Source organism: Mchenga conophoros, linkage group LG17, assembly GCF_057382185.1.
Source record: "Mchenga conophoros isolate Kocher_MC1m ecotype Shallow Benthic linkage group LG17, M_conophoros_male_GT1.1, whole genome shotgun sequence".
Lineage (NCBI taxonomy): Eukaryota > Metazoa > Chordata > Actinopteri > Cichliformes > Cichlidae > Mchenga > Mchenga conophoros.
In genome coordinates, this window is record NC_140542.1 from 8,215,132 (window position 1) to 8,234,953 (window position 19,822).

Below are 19,822 nucleotides of genomic sequence, written 5' to 3' on the forward strand. Positions count from 1 at the left end.
TATTGGGCTATTCATGTGTGATTCAGCTTTTTCAAATCTTTTACCGTTTTACTTTTATGCCTCTTAAAGTTTTGAGTTGCACAATTGTGATTTTTCACAAAATACATGCGTTGTTATGGTTGCTATGCTCTTGGCTTCCAGTGTGCCACTGAAGCTTTTGCAGTCTTCTCTTCATGTCCGAACAACTGTTTGCTACTTGCTCAATTTTCACTCAACTTCCACAAATTATACATCAAAACGTAGGTATTTTTGCTGGCTTTCAGGAAATGTCACTACCATTGTTGTGGGATTTATAGAATTTTGGCAAATCTCCTCAGACCAACACAAACTCTCAAAACTCTGCATAGAAAGTCAATGGAGAGCTTGTTCAAAATCATCGCTGGATTTCTGTAATGAGAGGCATATTTGAATCGTCATATCTCCTTAACGAAGCGACTTTAAGACATGAGGCTTGTCCCGGTATATCTTCAGACACTCCTGACGCTCACAATTCAAGAATTTCTTTCTCACCTATTACCGTTCTGAAATGAGTTGGACTTGTTTGAGGGTAGGAAATTCATCCGTCGCACAGATTTCTTCAGATTTCAAACTCTGGAAATGAACCACTTTTTTCTCTCGTCATAACTTTTTGTTGGATTTCCACAGAGACCTGAAAATTTCCATGACTGTTCACCAAAGCCTGCTGTCTCTTACGGTGAAAGAATGATATCAATGCTCCAAATAGATTTCGAGTTACAAAGCGTTGTTTGAGGGCAAGTCAAGGCAGTTTTTGCTTCACTCTACTCAGTTATGGTGCATTACAAGTCAAATATCTTTAATAATTCATATTTTAATGATAAATTGTTAACACTGGAAGATTCCCCCATCTCTTCTGAACAAAACGGTGTAAGAATGACCGCTCTAGCCCCTACGGTTAGGAAATTATGGTCATTTGTTTGAGGGGAGTCGTCACTATGAGAAATAGACTGCAATAATCCTGTGCCTCTCTGTGCTGCCTGTGTAAACAGATGCACCTGTTTTGGCGGGAAAACGTAAACAGCCACTCTGATTGGTGGATTCAAATTCAGCAGCTCCCAGGCTGACCTAGAAACTTACTTTTCTCTCCCTGTGTGTGTGTGTGTGTGTGTGTGTGTGTGTGTGTGTGAGTGAGAGAGAGAGAGAGAGAGAAAGGCTTTTATGATCTCATTCTAAGATTCAAATTCAATATATTTAGACTGGTTGACTGAATTGGATCTTGTGTGTGTGTCTCTCTGTGCATGTGTGTTTCCTTCTGTGTACATATTTCTGATTGTGTGGCTGTTATATATTTTTTTTGCTGATTTTTTTCATTTAACAAGTATATTTGAGGGACTCTCAGCATGTTCAGCATTTTTTCAGCTGTCCATTTTGCTTTTCCAATTTTTCTGTTTAACTTATTACTATTGTGCTAAATCAAACTATTTCTGCTATTTTATAAGATTTGTGCTTAATATACTATTTCTGCTTTTAATAGGATTTGTGCTTAATATAGTATTTCTGCTTTTTATAGGATTTGTGCTTAATATACTATTTCTGCTTTTTATAGGATTTGTGCTTAATATACTATTTCTGCTTTTTATAGGATTTGTGCTTAATATAGTATTTCTGCTAAATGTAGTATTTATGCTTAATCATACTATTTCTATATATTTCTGCCAGGCAGCCAATCCTCTGTGCGAACTCAGACACATATCACATATCAGGGCCTGCACGGCTTCCCAGCCAGCCAATCATGTCTGAGGTCTTCCGTTTCCTCTCTCGTCATATCTCAGCGACGGTTGTACAAAGAGCAATGAAAATCGCAGTCAAAGTACACCAAAGTCCGCTGATTCACCCAGCACAAGAAATATGCCTCTAGTCCACCTAGTTTTTGAGTTACACAACGTTTTGTAACTCCAAAAAACGGCGTTTTTCGCCTCTCACCGCGATCTAATTCTGACTCCTCATCACCCTGTTTTTCAAGACAGCTCCTCTCTTTCCCAGTGGCGCAGTTGGTAATGACACGGGTCTGCAAGCCAAAGATCGTGGGTTCGATTCCACCTTGGTCGGTCAACATGTTTTTTTCCCTACAAATTAATACACTGTCACAGACCAGTAATTCATATTCATCATTTATTACAATTCTGCAAACTGTTATGATTTTACCAGCTTTTCTAATATGGACCTCACATTCTTAACACTCCATGGCACAAATACTCTTCCCTTTAGGCTCTGTGTATGTGTGTGTGTATCAATATTTCTCCCATTTTAAAGTATTACTCCTCTATAATTGTATTTCTGTTAAATCAAAGTACTTTTACTACATCTTAGTACTTCTGCTCAATCATAGTATTTCTGCTAAATCATAGTATTTCTGCTACTTTTTGGTACTTGTGCTAAATACAGTATTTCTGCTAAATCATACTATTTCTACTATATTATATTTTTCTTTCTAAATATAGCATTTCTGCTATATAATTGTATTTATGCTATGTTATAATATTTGTGCTAAACCAGAGTATTTGTGCTGAAACATAGTATTTCTGCCAAATGATAGTATTTCTGTCAAATTATAGTATTTGTGCTAAAACATAGTATTAATTTAAAATTACAATATTCATAGTTCATCACAGTGTCTCTGGTAAATCACAATATTTCTGCTAAGTTCTGCTATGCTATTGTATTTCTGCCAAGTATTATGTTTCCTCTAAGATATTGCAGTTCTGCTAAGTTATTACATTTTAGCAAACTTCTTTTGCTTCTGCAAAGTTTTTACAATTTCTGCAACTTTTCAGCTTTTTCAGCTAGTTTTTGCAGACAGCTTCAGCTTAAAGCATCCACACTGCATTTTCGCAGGAAATGCAAATTTTTCTAGTTATTATTAATCTCTGACTCTCTTCCACAGTGCGTCTTCTGCCTTGTCTTCATCCATTCACCCCCAACCGGTCACTGCAGATCGACACCTCTCCCTGAGTCTGGTTCTGTCAGAGGGTTCTTCCTGCTAAGAGGGAGTTTTTCCTTCCCGCTGTCACCAAGTGTTTGCTCATAGCGGGTCACCTAACTTCTGGGGTTTTCTCTGAAGCAAAATGAAGCACCTTAAAGTGAGTGTTGTTGTTGTATGGTACTATATAACTAAAACCGAATTAAACTGAATACTATTATGTTGCAATAGTCTTTAAATTTATAATAAAAGTACACAAAGCAGGACTTTACTGAAGCAATATAGTCAACGCTCAGCTTCCAAACCACCCCAGTATGTGAGCTGCCACAGTTTAAGAAACACTTTACATAATCTGATACTGCTTGGTGAGTTCAAATAATAATTAATGCTATGTAAATAATAAATAACATGCTTGTGATCTAATCATCACTTCAAAAAATGAGAGCTGAAGTTACATTATAATCATTTTGGTTCTGAAAATAGTGTCAGTTTTTTGAGAAAGAAGAGAAGAAGGAGAGAGCAACGAGACAGCAAAAGTGCTACTGGAGAGGTAACAGACAGCCAGATAAGGAGAATAAAATGAGTCCTTGTCAAGTAATTAGCTGATAAGGTCTGCTTTTACATGAATCCTTTCGTTTACACTAAACAATCAAGAGATTCATCAGATAAATGATTCATTCACAAGAAAACATATTCATCCTCTCCTGTGGTAGATGATACTGAGTAGATATCACTAGTCGAAACAAGTAAAAACGGAAGCTGGAGCCCCTTAAAAGACAATGTGACTGCTCCGTTTCAAAAGCCGTTCCACTTTGACATTTTTATGCCTGAAGACGTAGTGACAAGCGATGAAAAGAATATTTGAGCATCGTGTTTTATCGTTTCCAGACAATGATGGATTTGATCTCCAAGGCACATGGTTAATAACAATTTGATGCTTTTTATGGCAAAGCAAGGACCATAAAGAGGCAAATGCCCCAGCCAACATTCACACAGGAGTTGCTCCTCCCTTTTCATCTTTTTCAAGTTGGATCTCCTCTACCAAAAACCTTAAATATCCTGAAAAGCTACCAATACTAAAATATGTTCCATTCTATAACAGGCTTATGAAACAGTAAGTTATATATTAATCATACTACATGTTGTCAATTTGCTGCACAAGAGTCACATAACTCCACTCTTGACCCTCACTGACCCCCACCTCTAGATGGCACTCCCCACCAGACAGCTACAGAGGAAGGACAGCAGACAACACAGAACAGCCGGTCCTCAGCATCACTGTAAAACCTTCCTACCCAAAATTGTGCAAAAATGTCGTGCAAATTAGGTAAATTTGTTCACGTTAACTTTAGCTTGTCCAGTAATATTGTCCACTAAAATGCAGATAGGGTGCATATACATTGATGTGTCTAGAAATGTCCAGAACTACAGATCAGGCAGTCGAACATGTGTTATAAAGTCTTAATCTAAGGTAAGGTAACATTTGCTAACACTGTCACCAGTAAAGCTGGGGGGAAAAAGTATAAAAAGTATAAGAAGAAGCAGCTTAAAAAGAAGACAGAAAAGAAGAAGCAGTAACTCCAGTTTTAGTGAAGGTTTGATTTAAAGGCAACGCAAACAAAATACTTCACAGGACATTATCATCAAGGTTTTCTGGAATACGCTCCTTCAGTCATCGATAAAAACAAGAATCCAACTTAAATAAAGCTCCAGCACAATATCACCGTTTGCTTATTTATCCCCTCATGAAGTCATATTCATTCAACATTTTTCACCTGGTCGTCCCGCCTGCATTGGCCCTGCTCCTCGCAGTTTCAGAACCACTGATCTACAGTAAAGCTGGACATTCAAACCAAATCACATCAGCAGCCCTGAAAACAGTAACAGCTGCTTATACAACTTGTTCTGGCAACTGGTGTCATATTTTTCTCTGACGCTGACACAGTGTGGTGGCTGTACAAAGTACAAGAGACAGTAGTCCTGCTATTTTAATATGCAGGGCGCCATCAGTCAAAGGTTGCTGTCACACCTTAATCCTGCAGGGACTGACAGCCTCAAGCAGCATGACAGGCGCCTTACAAACAAGTCTTTTTGGTGGCCTGTGAGCATGAGATTAACCCAGTGTGAGTCACTTTCTGACAGAGAGCCCCCACCCCCCACCCCAACTCCCAGACGGGAAGCCATACTTGCCCTGCAGAACTGAGTAATAAAATATAATCGAAAGCAGAAAAGAGGGGGAAGATTAAAAAGACAACAAGGGAAGAACAGAAAAGGAAAGGGCTGCCTTTAAGTAGAGACACCGTGAATGAGTGTGTCACCTGTTCCCCATTGAGAATGTGGTGCGACATTCCACAGCTGGTAACGCAGACGTATTCCCAAAGTCGGAAAAAGTTACAAAAAAACAAGTTGGGGGGGAGACATATGAATACAGTCATTCATCTACTGTGAGAGGATTACAGTGACATTTATAAGGGCAACGAGTAGCTGGTTCTGTTTAGACATTGGCAGCTTTTAAAAGTAGACCAAAGATAGAGGGGAAAAAACCAAATAAATCACTTAACGTTCCTTTTTAGAGTGTGTGGATCCATGTAACGCTGATTCAGACATTTTTTTTTTGTCCTGCTGTCTGTCCCACAGTCTCTTGTTCGTGGCTATTTAAAGCATCTCTGAGGCTCTGTCACTGAGCACGTTCCGGCTATCGCTTCATCACATTTTTAGAAACAACTGGTGACCATTTCCCCACTTGCTGAACCTTGGTTTGGTACTTTAACCTTTATTGTGACATGCAAACAGAATGGAAGGGATGTATCCGACTAATAAGAAAAACAGACTACATCCAATCTTTCATCAGAGGTGAATTCCCTTATATGTGACAGTACCGCTACGGCACGTTTCCCCGTCCTAGCAGTTAATGGAAAAGACCCCTGAAAGCAAGACAAAGCTCCCCAAACAGTGCTCTGTTGACGAAGGGAAATACCACTATGTGGGGAGTGGGTGTCATGTCAAGACTATAAATAATCACAACTTAAAGCTCCACTCTGCAATGAATCATTCCAGCAGTACCAGATCTTTCCTTTCTCCCCTTCAAAATTAGCTTGGATCCCTAACAATGGTTCATTCAACTGGGGAGAAGGCTGAGAGTCAAATGGAGAGGCAAAAAGCTCAATTACGCTTGGCAAATAGAAGCAAACCTATTACACTTCTGTTTATAGTCTCATAAGGAACTGGAATCTTTTTTTTTTCCTTTTTCTTAACATTCATCATTACTGTCAGTCAGGAGGTGAGCAGCGGCTTTCACGGTTCATTGTTTACACGTCTAATTTACCAAATCAGTAAGTAACAGCGAAGCATGCAAAGCTGTTAATCTACACACACAGCTCTGAAATGAAACTTCTAGAGGATCTCCAAGAAACTGGAAGCACTAAAACTGCTGTTGAGGTGCGTTGGTGTGAAAAATCCAAAAGCTGCTGTGTTTGACTTCGCTTTGGGCAAAAAAGGTGCTCTGAATAGGACAATCTAAACAAACCTGATGAGACTAACCCTGACTCACCCGTCCCACTTTTCATAACCCCTGAAGTTTGCTGAAGCTCTTTTGGCACTCCTTGGAGGAATCATTATTCAGAAGATTGAGGTTTATAGAGCATGACCTTGGAGCGTTTACCTAACCTCTACTGTTGTGTGACTTAGCTGAGCCCAGTCTAAAAATGCCATGGATGTCATAGCAGATATAACACATAAAATGACGCAGTGCCCCGAGGATCTGTTAAGACCCAGCATCACCCAGCATGTTACAGTATAAACCAGTTGAAATGTTTCCAAATGAGTGCATCACTTTCTTGAAAATCAGGTGTTCTGTTCCTGCATGTTTTGCTTTTCAATCTCAACAAAAAACATTCCTGGACACCATGAAGTCACTGATCTACTGCCAAAGAGTGTTCCCGCTGGCTGGGTTACAGCTTCAGTACCTGTACCCTTATCATATTAACTTCACTCTGGTATAACTAAGCAGGCTTGTTGTCCTCTCTCCAAATAGCCATCAGCAAAAATGATTAACAAATCAGCAGGTTTCCAGGATTGAACTGTCTAATAGTGGAGCGTTTGCAAAGGCTAGAAATGATAATGATTTCCTAACTGTTCCAAGCCACCAATGATTCCAAGCCATCATGAATCTAAGTGGACTCTTCTATAAGGAGCGTGCCATGTCTCTCCTCTAATGAGCATGGCTAACATTTGTCAGCTCACTCCAATGGTACTCGGAGTCAAGAGGTCACGGCAGACCAGTGTAAAGATTGACTGAGTTCACAAAACAGTGAGCAGACAAAGGCCCGTGAGTAAACTTCCACTGGCTTTTATTTATTTGCCCTTTCCCTGTTGCAGAGAAACCTTCAGATGTTAGGAGGGTTAAATACACTCACTCACACCGACAGGCCAAAATCCCTGCAGCCGGTGATTTGGGGAAGGTGAGTACACTCCAGCACGAAGGTGGAGAGGCTGTGATTGTAGCACAGAATAATTCAAAAAGGGTAACCTGAGCTGTGGGACGTGGAAGTCTTATTAAAGGCATTTATAGTGAGCTCTGCCGATTACCCAGATGAGCCAGGACATTGTTTTTGTAAAGGCTTTCCTGTCAATCTGTCCATTTTCCTAACTTCTTGTGCTTGGTTTGGGACTGGAGCACATCTAAGCTGACACTGGATGAGCGGCAGCATACACCCTGCACAGGTTGCCCGTCTATCACAGGCTGTTAAATTGTTGTGTCTATAAGGGTTCATAAATTATCTCAGATTTGAGCACCACAAATTAGAGTCTGCTTAGCTCCATTGCAGATAAACATAAGTAGCTGCTAAATACCATTAGATGGTGGGAACTTTGGTATTGTTGTTATCCAGTTATATTGAAAGCAAAGTTTGACATTTTCTTGCATAAATACTTATGCTATCATGCAGTCCACTACAACTTATACAGGAAGGCTTTTCTGTAGAAGCATTACCCTATAATGCTTCTACAGAATGTAACATGTACTAGGGTAGCCTCATAGGGAGCTACACAGTTTGTACTTTATGTAGTGACAGTAAAACTTAGTATCCCTCATGCACTCAGAGGCACAGTAGACATGTGGTACACTGAAAAACATAATAACTGGGTAAAACTACAGAACAATTAACGTTTTCAAATGAAAGCACTTCACTTCCTGTATGAATTCTTGCTGATGTTTTTCTGTATTTCTTAACAATGGACTGAAATTTGTACCATTTGCAAAAATGTTCATAAACTTCTGTAAAAAGACAAATAATGTGCTGGCAGAAAAACCCTTTATATTCTCTGCTTTTTTGTCCTTCTGCCTCATTGACCTGACAATAGCAAACTTCTGCTCACATTATCAACCACCTGGAGGTACCAACCTGTGCTGAGGAGTCAGCATGCACTCTCAGCCAGAGTGTATGTGAGTGGTTGTGTTTCTGCAGTGTTATAGTTCTAGCACTGGCAGCAATAGAACAGCAATGCCTGCAACAGTGGGTGATTGTCTGGAGCTCAGGAGCCAGTTAACCACTGATGCATACACACTAACTCTGTCTGTGAATTCAAGGGAGGCCACATTTATCCCCAGTCACCTCAGTTTTCCCCATAAGGCTCTCATATTCACTACCAAGGACAAAAAAAAGGATCTCTTATAGGGTTTCAACTCTACTTTGTTTTACATCAAGCAACCGCTATCAGCAGAGAATAACAGAATGTCTTGTGATCTCAGATTTTGTTTTTAGATCATATCTGGAAGAGATTCATAATAGAGTACAGGCAACTTGGACTCACTTCTGATAGAAGATAATGCTTTTCCTGTGAAGTACTCTTTCTTTCAAGAAGTGCACATTTCTGATGTTCCACAGACCCCAGCTGAATGTAGCAGGACAACAAGACCTGCATGCTAGATGTCAATAATGCACACTCCCATGAGGAATGTTTAGGGTTTAAGGGTGTTCATCTAAAGCCTTAACACGTTTACAGAGATGGACACATTTGCTCCTCTTGAGTCCTTCACATTTGCTTCTGTGCTTCTTCTAATTTATCACTTGCAGAATAAGCATTATTACTTACAAGACAGCCTCATTCATCCCCTTTCTCCATGGTTTACTGTTTATTCTTCAGCTTACTGGAGCTGTGTGAGTGGGTGCCAAATAAAAAGATGATATTGTAGCAGATCCTAGACTGCATGTTCACATGGTGGGATCAAAGCCAACTTCCAAAGCTGAAATGCATGGGTGTATGGAAAAGTACAGGTATCAGATGGGGATGGTAAAGCTTAACAGCAGCAGTCCGTGCACAGCTAGAGTGAAGCTAATATGCAGAACAAACAGGTCAAACGGATCGAGCTGAAGACATCCTAAAAAGAGAAAAACTACAGCAAAGCTCAGTCGTCTCGTGCTTAAACTTTCTAAAATTCTGAATAGTTTGTGCCACGTTTTGGTGCCACAATCGTGCAGCTCAGCTGCTGAAACTTGTTTGGTCAACTGGCGCCCTGTCAGGGAAACACGCCAAAGAACCTGAACAGAAATAAGTCTCCCAGTTGCCATATCAAGCGAAAACCTGTTCCGGAAACAGCTTCAGCGCATAGATAGTCTGACATCTGCAGAGTACTTAACCAAATGACCACTTACGTTGCTGCCGGGGAAACGTGTCCACTCCTTGTCCGTTGAGCTCCTAAATGCATTTGTATGCATTTGTCCAGGCAGCAGAGATCTGGGTGAAAACAGAATCACACTCAAGGGGATACCTGCACATGGGCTAACCTTTGGTAAGAGCCAAAGGAAGCATAAAGCGGACGGAGATAACTGCCACCTCAGAGTTTCCTCATCGTAGCTGCTGCAGTCCTGAGGAGAGGTCTCTCCAAACTCTTTCAAAACCAAAGCCTCAGTTCCTTTGCGCTCTGCGGCGCGCAGTGATCAAGCTACTTCTATCCAAAGTGGAGACGCGCAACAGTTGCATAGGGGGGAGAGAAGGACTTGCAGTGCAGCGAGTCGGTATGCACCAATGTAAACTTGACTGCTCTCAGGGATTCACAGAATTAGCACTCGACTTCTTCTTGGTCTCCAACACAGCAGATTCAGTTCCATGCGTCTTTGCCTCCAGGCGGTGGCTTCTGCTATGTGCCTTGACTTGCACTGATGCGAGGGGAACCCGTACTCAGCCCATCACAACCCCATCCTACCAGCTGGTGGTGTTGGATTTCACCGGTTACTGACTCGTGACATCACGGACGGAGTTTTGGCTTGAGCCCTTCAGTCACTCTTTGAGTGGAGTTTGAGTGCTGCACTACCCTGCACGTTTTCAATATGTTTAGTTATAAAACGTTATAAAATGCACGTAAAAATTGTAAATCATAGACATACGCAAACCAACACAAAAAATAATGACGTAAAACAGAAAACATCAGATGGCATCAGTTCAAAATGTTATGCAATTACTTTACTTGACATATATGACACTGCGTGTAAGCTGAGTTTTAAAAAGAGCTTAATTTTGAAGCGGCTCTAATAGTATCACTAACACTTTACATGGCAGAATAAGTGAGCTTGAGTTAGTTGTAAGTGCACTTGATGCACATTCATAAGGAAATCGTCACAGAAAATGGGATTATTATGGTCGCCTGTTTCTGAACATACATCACACATCCAACATTCAAAGTAGAAAGCCAGTATCAATGAAATAATGATCACAATACTACTAAAACAAATAGCATGCAGTATCTTAAATCCACTAGTTCAATTTAAGTAAGTAACCTTTATCTTTTATACATTGACCATTAAACTGAAATTGGGCATTGGCTGGAAAAGTGAAAATATGCTGTAGCGTGCTCACAGTGTGCTGTATATATAAAGACTTGACTGCCTCCTGACTGTAGCTCAGGATTAAACAAATGATGAAAAAAAGAATTTTGATGTAATCAATAATGCACTCTCATAAAACAAAACAAAATGCTATGATTCAGCGAGAGAGTTAGACTGTTAGATGTGAATGTGGTTTATGAGCTTAGGTAGCATGCCATATAGTCTGAGGGCTTTTGATTTTGCGTCTGCTCCTTCTCCCGAGATTTACACAAGCACAGATTTATTAGGTGTATAAACTCCAGCAGTGTTTATAATGACACATTTGCTCCGGCACCAAAAATGCTCCTTTGTTTTGCGGTTTCCCTGTCCTAACGCTGCACAGAGTTCTCCTTGAAAATGATACCGTTTCCTCATCTCAACCATCGATTTTTCCAAACAAACAAGCTCCAACTCACTTCCACCATTTCCCACTCAGACTAACCCAATAACCTTGGACAAGAAGAGCTCTGTCACGACCCCCTCCCCGCCACATGCCATGGCATCCTCCTCTAGATGTCTGCATCCTCAGATCAGCCTGGACCGGGATTGAGTCCATATGGTTTGCAGTTTAGGGGCCTGGGAGACACGGAGCTTTTCCTGCCTCTAATTCCAGGTGGAGAACACAGGGTTTTTTAACCTGAAGACAGTTAAACAGCAGTGACAGTGAGCAGTTAGAATGCCCAAACACGGAGCAAGGTAAGAGAGGTCAAAGTGGCATGAAAACTCCAAGAGAGCCCATCAACCAGTGCAAACGACGACTTTCATAAGGATTTTGTGATTCCTGTAAACAAGGTGTCTGAGGCCCTTTGTGCTGCGGATGTGTGCCTGCAGCAGTGAGTCTACTCGCTGTCCCCCTTCTTCATCAAAGACAGTGTGAGGAGGAGGAAGCCCACACGGGATGGAGTCTCTCTCTGGCATTGCTATTACTCAGCATCTTCGGGTAGCGATTCTCTATCCAGATGTTTCACTTCCTCTCAACTTCCAGAGAAAGGTTCAGAGGTGCTGCTTTTCCAAGAAGGTTATGAATCAACGTGTTGAAGAAATAAACTTCATGATAATGTTGTAGCACAGGGCTGCTTGAGCTTGTTGACTGGCAGGAAAAGGTTCAAACTCTGTCACGGGTTGTTAATAAAACCTTGATAAAATCACAGATTTAGAGCCCGCCTTGCTGTGAGCGTCAGCGGTCCTTTAAAATCTTTTATTATAATACCAGAATTATTTACCATAAAATATCTTCACTTGCATGCAGAGCGCTTTGCAGCACACTTTTTAAGATGAATTTCATATTTTTTTCCCCTTTTACATGTGCAGATGTGCAGTAATCAATCCACTGTGTGCTGAGCACCAAAGTGTTAGGCCCGAATGAGTGAGTCAGATTCACACTCGCTTGTCTTTCTCCTGAGGAACGGGCAGATGTAGACGAGCGTACATGGAGACCCCCTGCCCCCACCCTCAAAACAAGTGTTCCTCTCCTACAGTTTAATAACTTATCCAAGGAAATGACCAGTTAGTGTTTAGACCAGTGCTCTCAAACACTTTTCACTTTCTTGGAAGCGCACAAAAGGCCAGGCTGGATCGTCATCACAGCAGTGTGTGGTTACAGACGATGATCAAGTATTAATGCACAGATTGCACGTGTCAATTCAAATGAACTTATTAAAAAAATCACAGCTTTTCATGTTTTATTTAAAAAAATACATTTTGCATATGCTGGCAGCATGGTATTTGGAGTCTTTTGGACGCAGCACTGTTGCTGGCACCGCTCCCAGAAGCTGCATGGACTATCCCTACCTGCATGCTCATGTCTTGTCAATGATTTCATTTCCAGAACTTCCCCTTGGAAGGCCAGGATCCAAATCACATATTCTGCTGCTCTGAGAGCGTATTGTCTTTAAGGTTTGAACATTTTATAGTAACACACCAGCTTGGAAACGTGAGGAACGTGAAAAACCTTCGGCCTCACGAATGATTCTAAGCCCAGAGTCAACCATGGGTGGTTAAAGAGGAAAAATAAGACGGCAAAATCTCTGTGGTTTGGTAGAGCGTAGAGCAAAAACGTAAGCAGCCATTAGGCTCAAAAAAGATGTGCTTTTGAGAGGCCACTGTAAGCACATTCTTCTCAACATAATGATCCAGACACGGTTGGTTAAGTGTGCCTCATTAGGTAAAGGGCTCATCAGTTTGCCATGAATTTAACTGGGAGGAGGGCGACCAGTCTAACAGCAGACTCTACCTGCAGACTGACGAGATGCTAAACTGGCTTCTCTCTCTAATTAGCAGACACGGCCCTGTGTAATTTCTGTCCTGTGTGCGTGTCATCGGCTCGTAGAGCTGTTATTTTGCCGAGCAAGGAGAGTGTGGGCAACAGCTGGGGGAGTGCGTAACAGATGGTGAAATACAGAGCAGTTGATAGTGGAAACAATGTTCCATGTACGAGTGTGCATGTGTGTGTGTGTGAGAGAGAGAGATTGTATTCAGTGAGGTGGTTTGTAGTGCTTAAGAGATCACGGGAAAGCAGTGAGAAAGGGGCCAGGGGAGTCCAGGGTGAAGGGGGTGTTTGGGCAGGGAGGAAGTGTAAGAGTGTGCAGGGAAAGTGAAAGTTGGGTTGGGGTCGAGTGGGCTAAAGAAGGAACACACACACACACACATATATACACACATACTGCGCAGGGAGGTGCAGCGTCATGTGCAGCTTTTAATTTAGTGGTAAGCTCATGTAGGGACTATAGGCAGATTTTAAGGTGCAAACTCTTGAAACAATGCCTGGCGACTTGATGGTTCGTCTGAACTCTATGTGAAGGGATCATTTTTAATTTACAAAACACTCACGAGGCCTTTAATCATTTATGGAGGGTGCACATACTTTATTCGTGTATTCAATGTAAAGAAAGCGCCAGAAAGTGGTCGTTTCTCATTTCTGATTGTGTGCCAGCATCATGGGTTTGCCTGCGTGCAATTAGTTTTGCAGACGCTGAGCAGAAGTCAACCAAGCCCACAAAAAACAAGCGTGTTTGTCAGCTTTTAAAAACCCCAGGCATTTACATGCAACCATAATCATATATTGCAACGTCATAAATTACTCGAGTTTCAGACAGATGTGAAATAATTTATGGTTTTCCTAACATTGTCAATTAACAGCTCTTAGGAAACCACTGCACTGTCTATGCTTGAATTATGCTTTTATTGCTAAGGAAAAAAAAAATGTCTGAGAACAGGAAGGAAGAAACATGTAAGCTAAATACCTGATGCACTTTAGCGTTTAGCCGCTTTCCTCTGCAGCTCTCAAATCACCTGCTGACCAGTGTCAGCCAAAGGAAGTATGATGGTTTCCCCATCATTCTTGCTGAAGAGAAGAAAGGAGAAATGCATATGCTCCAAATTAAATGAATGTGATGTCTAGAGAAAATCTAAAGGGCCCACTGGATGGGTCCTTAAGCTTGGATTTACACTACGTTACAGCTCGTGTCTTCTTGGACATCTTGAAGGGCTTTCCCAACTGGATCTTGGCAGTTTATTCCATTTATTATTTGTGACAGATCTTCTCAATCTTTTTCAGATTGGATGCGAAGTGTCTTTGTGCTTCCATCTGATGATCTGCGGGGTTTAAATCTGGGTTTTCCCTGCTCCATTTAAGGATGATCAGACCAAAAGAGACCTACAAACTATCTTAGATTTGATAGGTAAACCTCGAAGCCCAGGTTTTCAAGATGCTGTCTGTGTTTGGTTCCATTCTTTCCCCATTTGATTCTGACTGGGCTCCCTCTAACTGCTGTGAAGAACCACACCTTTGCATCCTACCATCTCCATGTATTACTGGAGAGGCGGCCTTAGCCAGTCAATGAGCAGTACATGTACTTGTACGGTGTGTTTTCAGTGAGTGGTCTGCCACATGTGTAGACACCATTTCATATCCACACAAACACAGAGCAGTGCAAAACAAAGACAGATATGTTGAAGACAATGTTACTCCAGTTGAAGATCAATCTCAACAAATATAGTATACTGTGTGTACTTAAATGTCTTAGACAACCTGATCTGACTCTGCCCAGCACAGTTTCTCTCCCCTTTGACGACTATTGTTGTGATTTGGCGCTACATAAGTAAAATTGAATTTTTAAAATTGAATTTCATCACCTTTATTGCTCAGTTTCCAGAGCTCTGTGTGCTCTCAGTTTGGGAAGAGGAGAGGAGCCGCCTGAGACAAAGTCTGATTTAGAGGGGGGGCAAGAAAAAAAAGACACCTTGACCTCACTTTCATCTCTGGAGCTGATCCTCTCTCTGGCGTGAATTCTCCAAGGAGCTGGCTGTGGAACAGAGAGTGGCTTTATACTTGCTTACTGCAAAGTTCCTCATGTAAAATCCCATTTAAATTCTCAAGAGGGCTGAAAGGACGGCTTTGAGAGGCATGTTCACGCTTATCTCCAGTGATACTATTAGGCTGCCAGTAATTTAGTCCTGATCATATATATTTTCTGTGTGAAGTGAAGCCAGTGTTGATAATAATCTTTATGCAAGGATGATGTATTGAACAATCGTGGCTCAGAAAGTCAGAGAAATCTTGCTCAGCCTAATGGTTCACCAGTACTGTCATGTGTTATGTGTCCAAATCCTGTTTGGCATTTCATCTATCATCATAATTCATGTGTTTGACATTTAGGGAAATACCTCTATTTGCTTTAATGCCAAGATTTAGATGAAAAGATTAAGTAAAGTATGAAGTTGCTGTGAGCATCCAAACTACGCATAAAGAAGCAGCCCAGCAGGATTACGCACTAAGAGATGCAGTCTTGCGTCTTGAGTCACTCTTCATTACTTTATATTTTGCATCCAATGAGCCAGAATTTCTTTCATTTTTAAAGTGAGTGATAGTTCTCCAGGATTTTTCTTTGGACGATGTCTCATTTCCAGTTTTTTGGACACTGTACCAGACCATTTCCAGAGAAATTGTGTTTTTTTCTGTTCAATTTTTAAGCGAATTAACACTGACCTATGAATCACTGAAGCATAAAAAGCATTTAAATCAGGAGATGGACCGTGTTGTATCTACACATGACAGACAACTAAGCAAAGAACACATTTTAACACACTTTTTTCTATCTTTTGGCACTTTTTTTACTAAAAGCACATGATTTGTTTCCACTTAATTTGTCGAATCCGATAAAAATCCCAAAGAAAAGCACAGTTTGACAGGCATAAAATAGTATTTTTACACCAGCATTGTGATTCCCAAAGTATGTTTGAAGCCGAAAACCTGTCATATCGCTGCACGTGTGCAATGTCTCCTTAAAAAATTTGAGGAAACTGAATACGTGGAGAGTAAAGTAGAAGTGGCAGGCCTAAACAAAACTATAGCATAAAACTACAGCAGATGAACAATTTTTGAAAGCAATGTCTTTAAGAGAGAGGAAAAAAATCCACAGACCTGACACAGGACCTGAGTGATCCATCTGGCCCTCAGGTGGATCCACTGAAACCTCATCACAGCTGGCTGTTAAAAAGCTCTTCTCAATGAAGGCAAACAGGAAGAAAAGGATGAACTGAACTGAAAATCGCTGACAATTGGTTTTAACAATCAGATTAATCCAGATTTGAGATCTTTGGTTAAAACTGGGATTTTGGCTTTGCATTTTTGCCAGTGGTGTTGGGGATCCTGTTTAAACTGACTGAATTATGAACACAGCACTGTGATTTTGGTCCACTTGCAATACCATCTGGAAAGCATCTGAGCTTCATTTCAACAGCTTAATTTTTCAGCATGATGATGATCCCAAACACACTGCCAGTGCAGTAAAAGCATACTTGGATGGAAAAATCAAAAACATAAAAATATTACTGAAGCTATGTGGGATCATCTTGACAAAGATCGGAACAAAAGAGACAGCCAGCATCAAAAGAAGAGCTTTGAATGTCCTTCAAGAAGCCTGGAGAACTATTCCTGAAGACTCCTCAAACTAATTATAAGAAAGCATGGCTAAGAGAGACCAGGCTGTGTTAAAGAATAAAGGTGGTCATACCAAATATTAACTTTCTAGCTCATTAGGATGTTTTCCAGTCTAAACAAAGTCCGCTGGCTTTTTGCTGCTGGAGCTTCCAATTTACTGAACAGATAAGAGTGCAGCGTGCATCTTCTCATCTCACTGTTAAAAGTTCATTTTTGTTTTCTCTCTTTTTTATTTTATTTTTTTTAAACACACCACATGTACTGCTTTGGCTAAGAGAAAGAAAAAAATAAAACATATTCAATGATTCTGGGAAAGCTCACTCAGCTGAGCAGCTTTAGAGTATTGTGAAGTATTTGAAGTCCACTTTACAGACATGGAAATAAATCTTACTGAGATACTTGAAGAGACAGACAGAAGGCGGAGATGCCGCATGTACTGTAGCAGGGATGTTAAACTCATTTTACACTCAAGTGGACGGGTCAGTGAAATCACATGATAAATGTGTAAACTTACAGAAAAACATCTTTTTACATCTATTAATTGGTGTATGGGGGGGGGGGGGGGGGCTTATTAATAGAAGAAGCTGTAAAACCTATAAAAATACAATTAAAAGTTCAATGTCAGTTCTATTCACTCCTTCACATTCTCCAAAGCGGTCCAGTCAGCCAGATTCAAGTCTCTGATGGGCTGGTTCTGGCCCCGGGGCCTTAGGTTTGACACAACTGTGTTAGAGTGAAAACGGGGGACAGCAGATGACCTTGGTGGTATTACCAGCCAGGTCAAGCAGTACATTCTCCTGTCTCACAGGCGGAAGTGTCCAACCCAGAAGAGACTTCACACCAGTTCGATGCTGCCTCTCCTGCACTTTAAGAGGTACTGAAATATTTCACATGTCTGCTACGACCACGGGCCTATTTTACCTTTCACGTTAACCCAGCCCTATGGTTTTTAGCAGAAGGTGCTTTGTGAGTCATAAAAATTCAAAATTCAAATTCAAATTTATTTTTTTTTATTTGTCACGTACACAGTCATACACAGTACGATATGTAGTGAAATGCTTGGACAACTGCTCGTGACCTAAAGAAAACAAAAAAGGAAAAGGCTATGAATAAGATAGGAAATAAATATGAAAAATTAAAAAGGGTAAATTTAACTAGGAAGGAATAAAATATAAATTAAGGTTAAAAATGAAATAACTGTACAACACAAATTAGAATGAAGGGTAAATTTAACTGGGAAGAATAAGATAAAGATAAATATATAAATTAAAGTTGAAAATAAAATAACTGTACAACAAAATACACAATACACAATATAGAACTATATAAGAATGTATGAAGAAATCTAAATATAAATAAATATATACACAATAACAGCAGCTGTACAAGTATTAACCGGAAATGAAGAATATAGTGACCAGTGTTGTGCAAAACCAAAGTCCAGAAAGTCCAGTGTGTGTGTAAGAACCATGTGTGTGGGTCAGTACTGTGTGGTGGTGTGATTGAGAGACCGTATCGCCTGCGGGAAGAAGCTCCTCCTCAGTCTCTCTGTGTTGGTCTTCAGGGAGCGGAATCGCTTTCCTGACCTCAACAGAGAGAACAGTCCATTGTTGGGATGGCTGAGGTCCTTCACGATCTTCCTGGCCTTGGTCCAGCACCGCCTGCTGTAGATTGAGTGCAGGTCAGGGAGCTCGGAGCGGATGGTGCGCTCAGCTGACCGCACAACCCTCTGTAGAGCTCGTCTGTCCTGCATGGTGCTGTTCCCGAACCAGGTTAAGATGTTTCCCGCCAGGATGCTCTCTATGGTGCACGAGTAAAAGTTCCTGAGCACCTTGGAGGGCAGTTGGAAGTCTCTCAAGCGTCTGAGGTGGTAGAGACGCTGTCGGGCCTTTTTCACCACGGTGTTGATGTGACAGGACCATGACAGGTCCTGCGTGATGTGAACTCCGAGGTATTTGAAGCTGTCCACTCTCTCCACTGGGCACTCGTTGATGACGGGGGTCTGGTAGTTCCTCTCCTGCTTAGTGCTGAAGTCCACTATCAGCTCCTTTGTCTTACTGACGTTTAGAAGGAGGTTGTTCCTCTGGCACCAGTTCTCCAGATTCCTAATCTCCTTCAGGTAGGCCGTCTCGTTGTTATCAGAGATCAGGCCCACCACGACGGTGTCGTCAGCAAACTTGATGATGGTGGTGGAGCTGGTAGTGGCCACACAGTCATATGTGTACAAAGAGTACAGCAGGGGGCTCAGAACACACCCCTGGGGGGCTCCAGTGCTGAGAGTGGTGGAGGCTGAGACATGTCCGCCCATCCTTACTGCCTGTGGTCTGCCAGTTAGGAAGTTGGAGATCCACTGACACATAGATGAGCTGAGTCCCAGATGCTCCAGCTTGGTGGTGAGTGTGGAGGGAATTATGGTGTTAAATGCAGAGCTGTAGTCTATGAAGAGCATTTTAACATAATTCCCCCTTCTAGTGTCCAAGTGAGTAAGTGATGTGTGGAGGAGATGAGAGATGGCATCGTCTGTGGAACAATTTGGACGGTAAGCGAACTGTAGTGGGTCCAGTGTGTCTGGTAGTGAAGAAATGATGAAGTCTCTGACCAGGCGTTCAAAGCACTTCATCACTACTGAGGTGAGGGCTACAGGGCGATAGTCATTGAGAGAAGCAGGGTGGGGTTTCTTCGGGACAGGAACAATGATGGACTCTTTGAAGCATGTGGGGATCACCGACTGAGATAAAGAGATGTTGAATATCTCAGTGAACACAGGAGCTAGCTGGTATGCGCAGTCTCTGAGGATACGACCTGGGATGCCGTCTGGTCCTGCTGCTTTCCTGCTTTCATAACACTTGGCACAAAACTCGATTTGGCCAGAGTGGTTGTATAAAAATGAACAGGCCCTCCCTGGCTTTTTGAGTGCTTCCTCTATGACTTCGTAAATTTTCTTTGACTTTAAATTATCCATTCACAATGTGTGTACGAGTTGTTTTTAAGCAAAAACATTTTTCTGTGGAAATACAGTCAACATCTGGTCCCCCATATGGATTTAAATAAATACTGTGGTAAAATACTATCTGGCTCAGG

At 41.4% G+C, this 19,822-nt stretch overlaps 1 protein-coding gene across 1 annotated transcript in view; it reads right to left on the bottom strand.

The window, feature by feature from the left end:
* The window catches only part of col24a1 (collagen type XXIV alpha 1), an 88,610-nt gene extending 78,490 nt beyond the window's left edge, over nt 1-10,120 (bottom strand). The window contains exon 1 of the mRNA XM_085251276.1: nt 9,592-10,120. Within this exon, the coding sequence (XP_085107402.1) occupies nt 9,592-9,644 (53 nt within the window). The 5' untranslated portion in view covers nt 9,645-10,120. The remainder of the gene's footprint in view (nt 1-9,591) is intronic.
* Between the last annotated feature and the right edge of the window lie 9,702 nt (nt 10,121-19,822).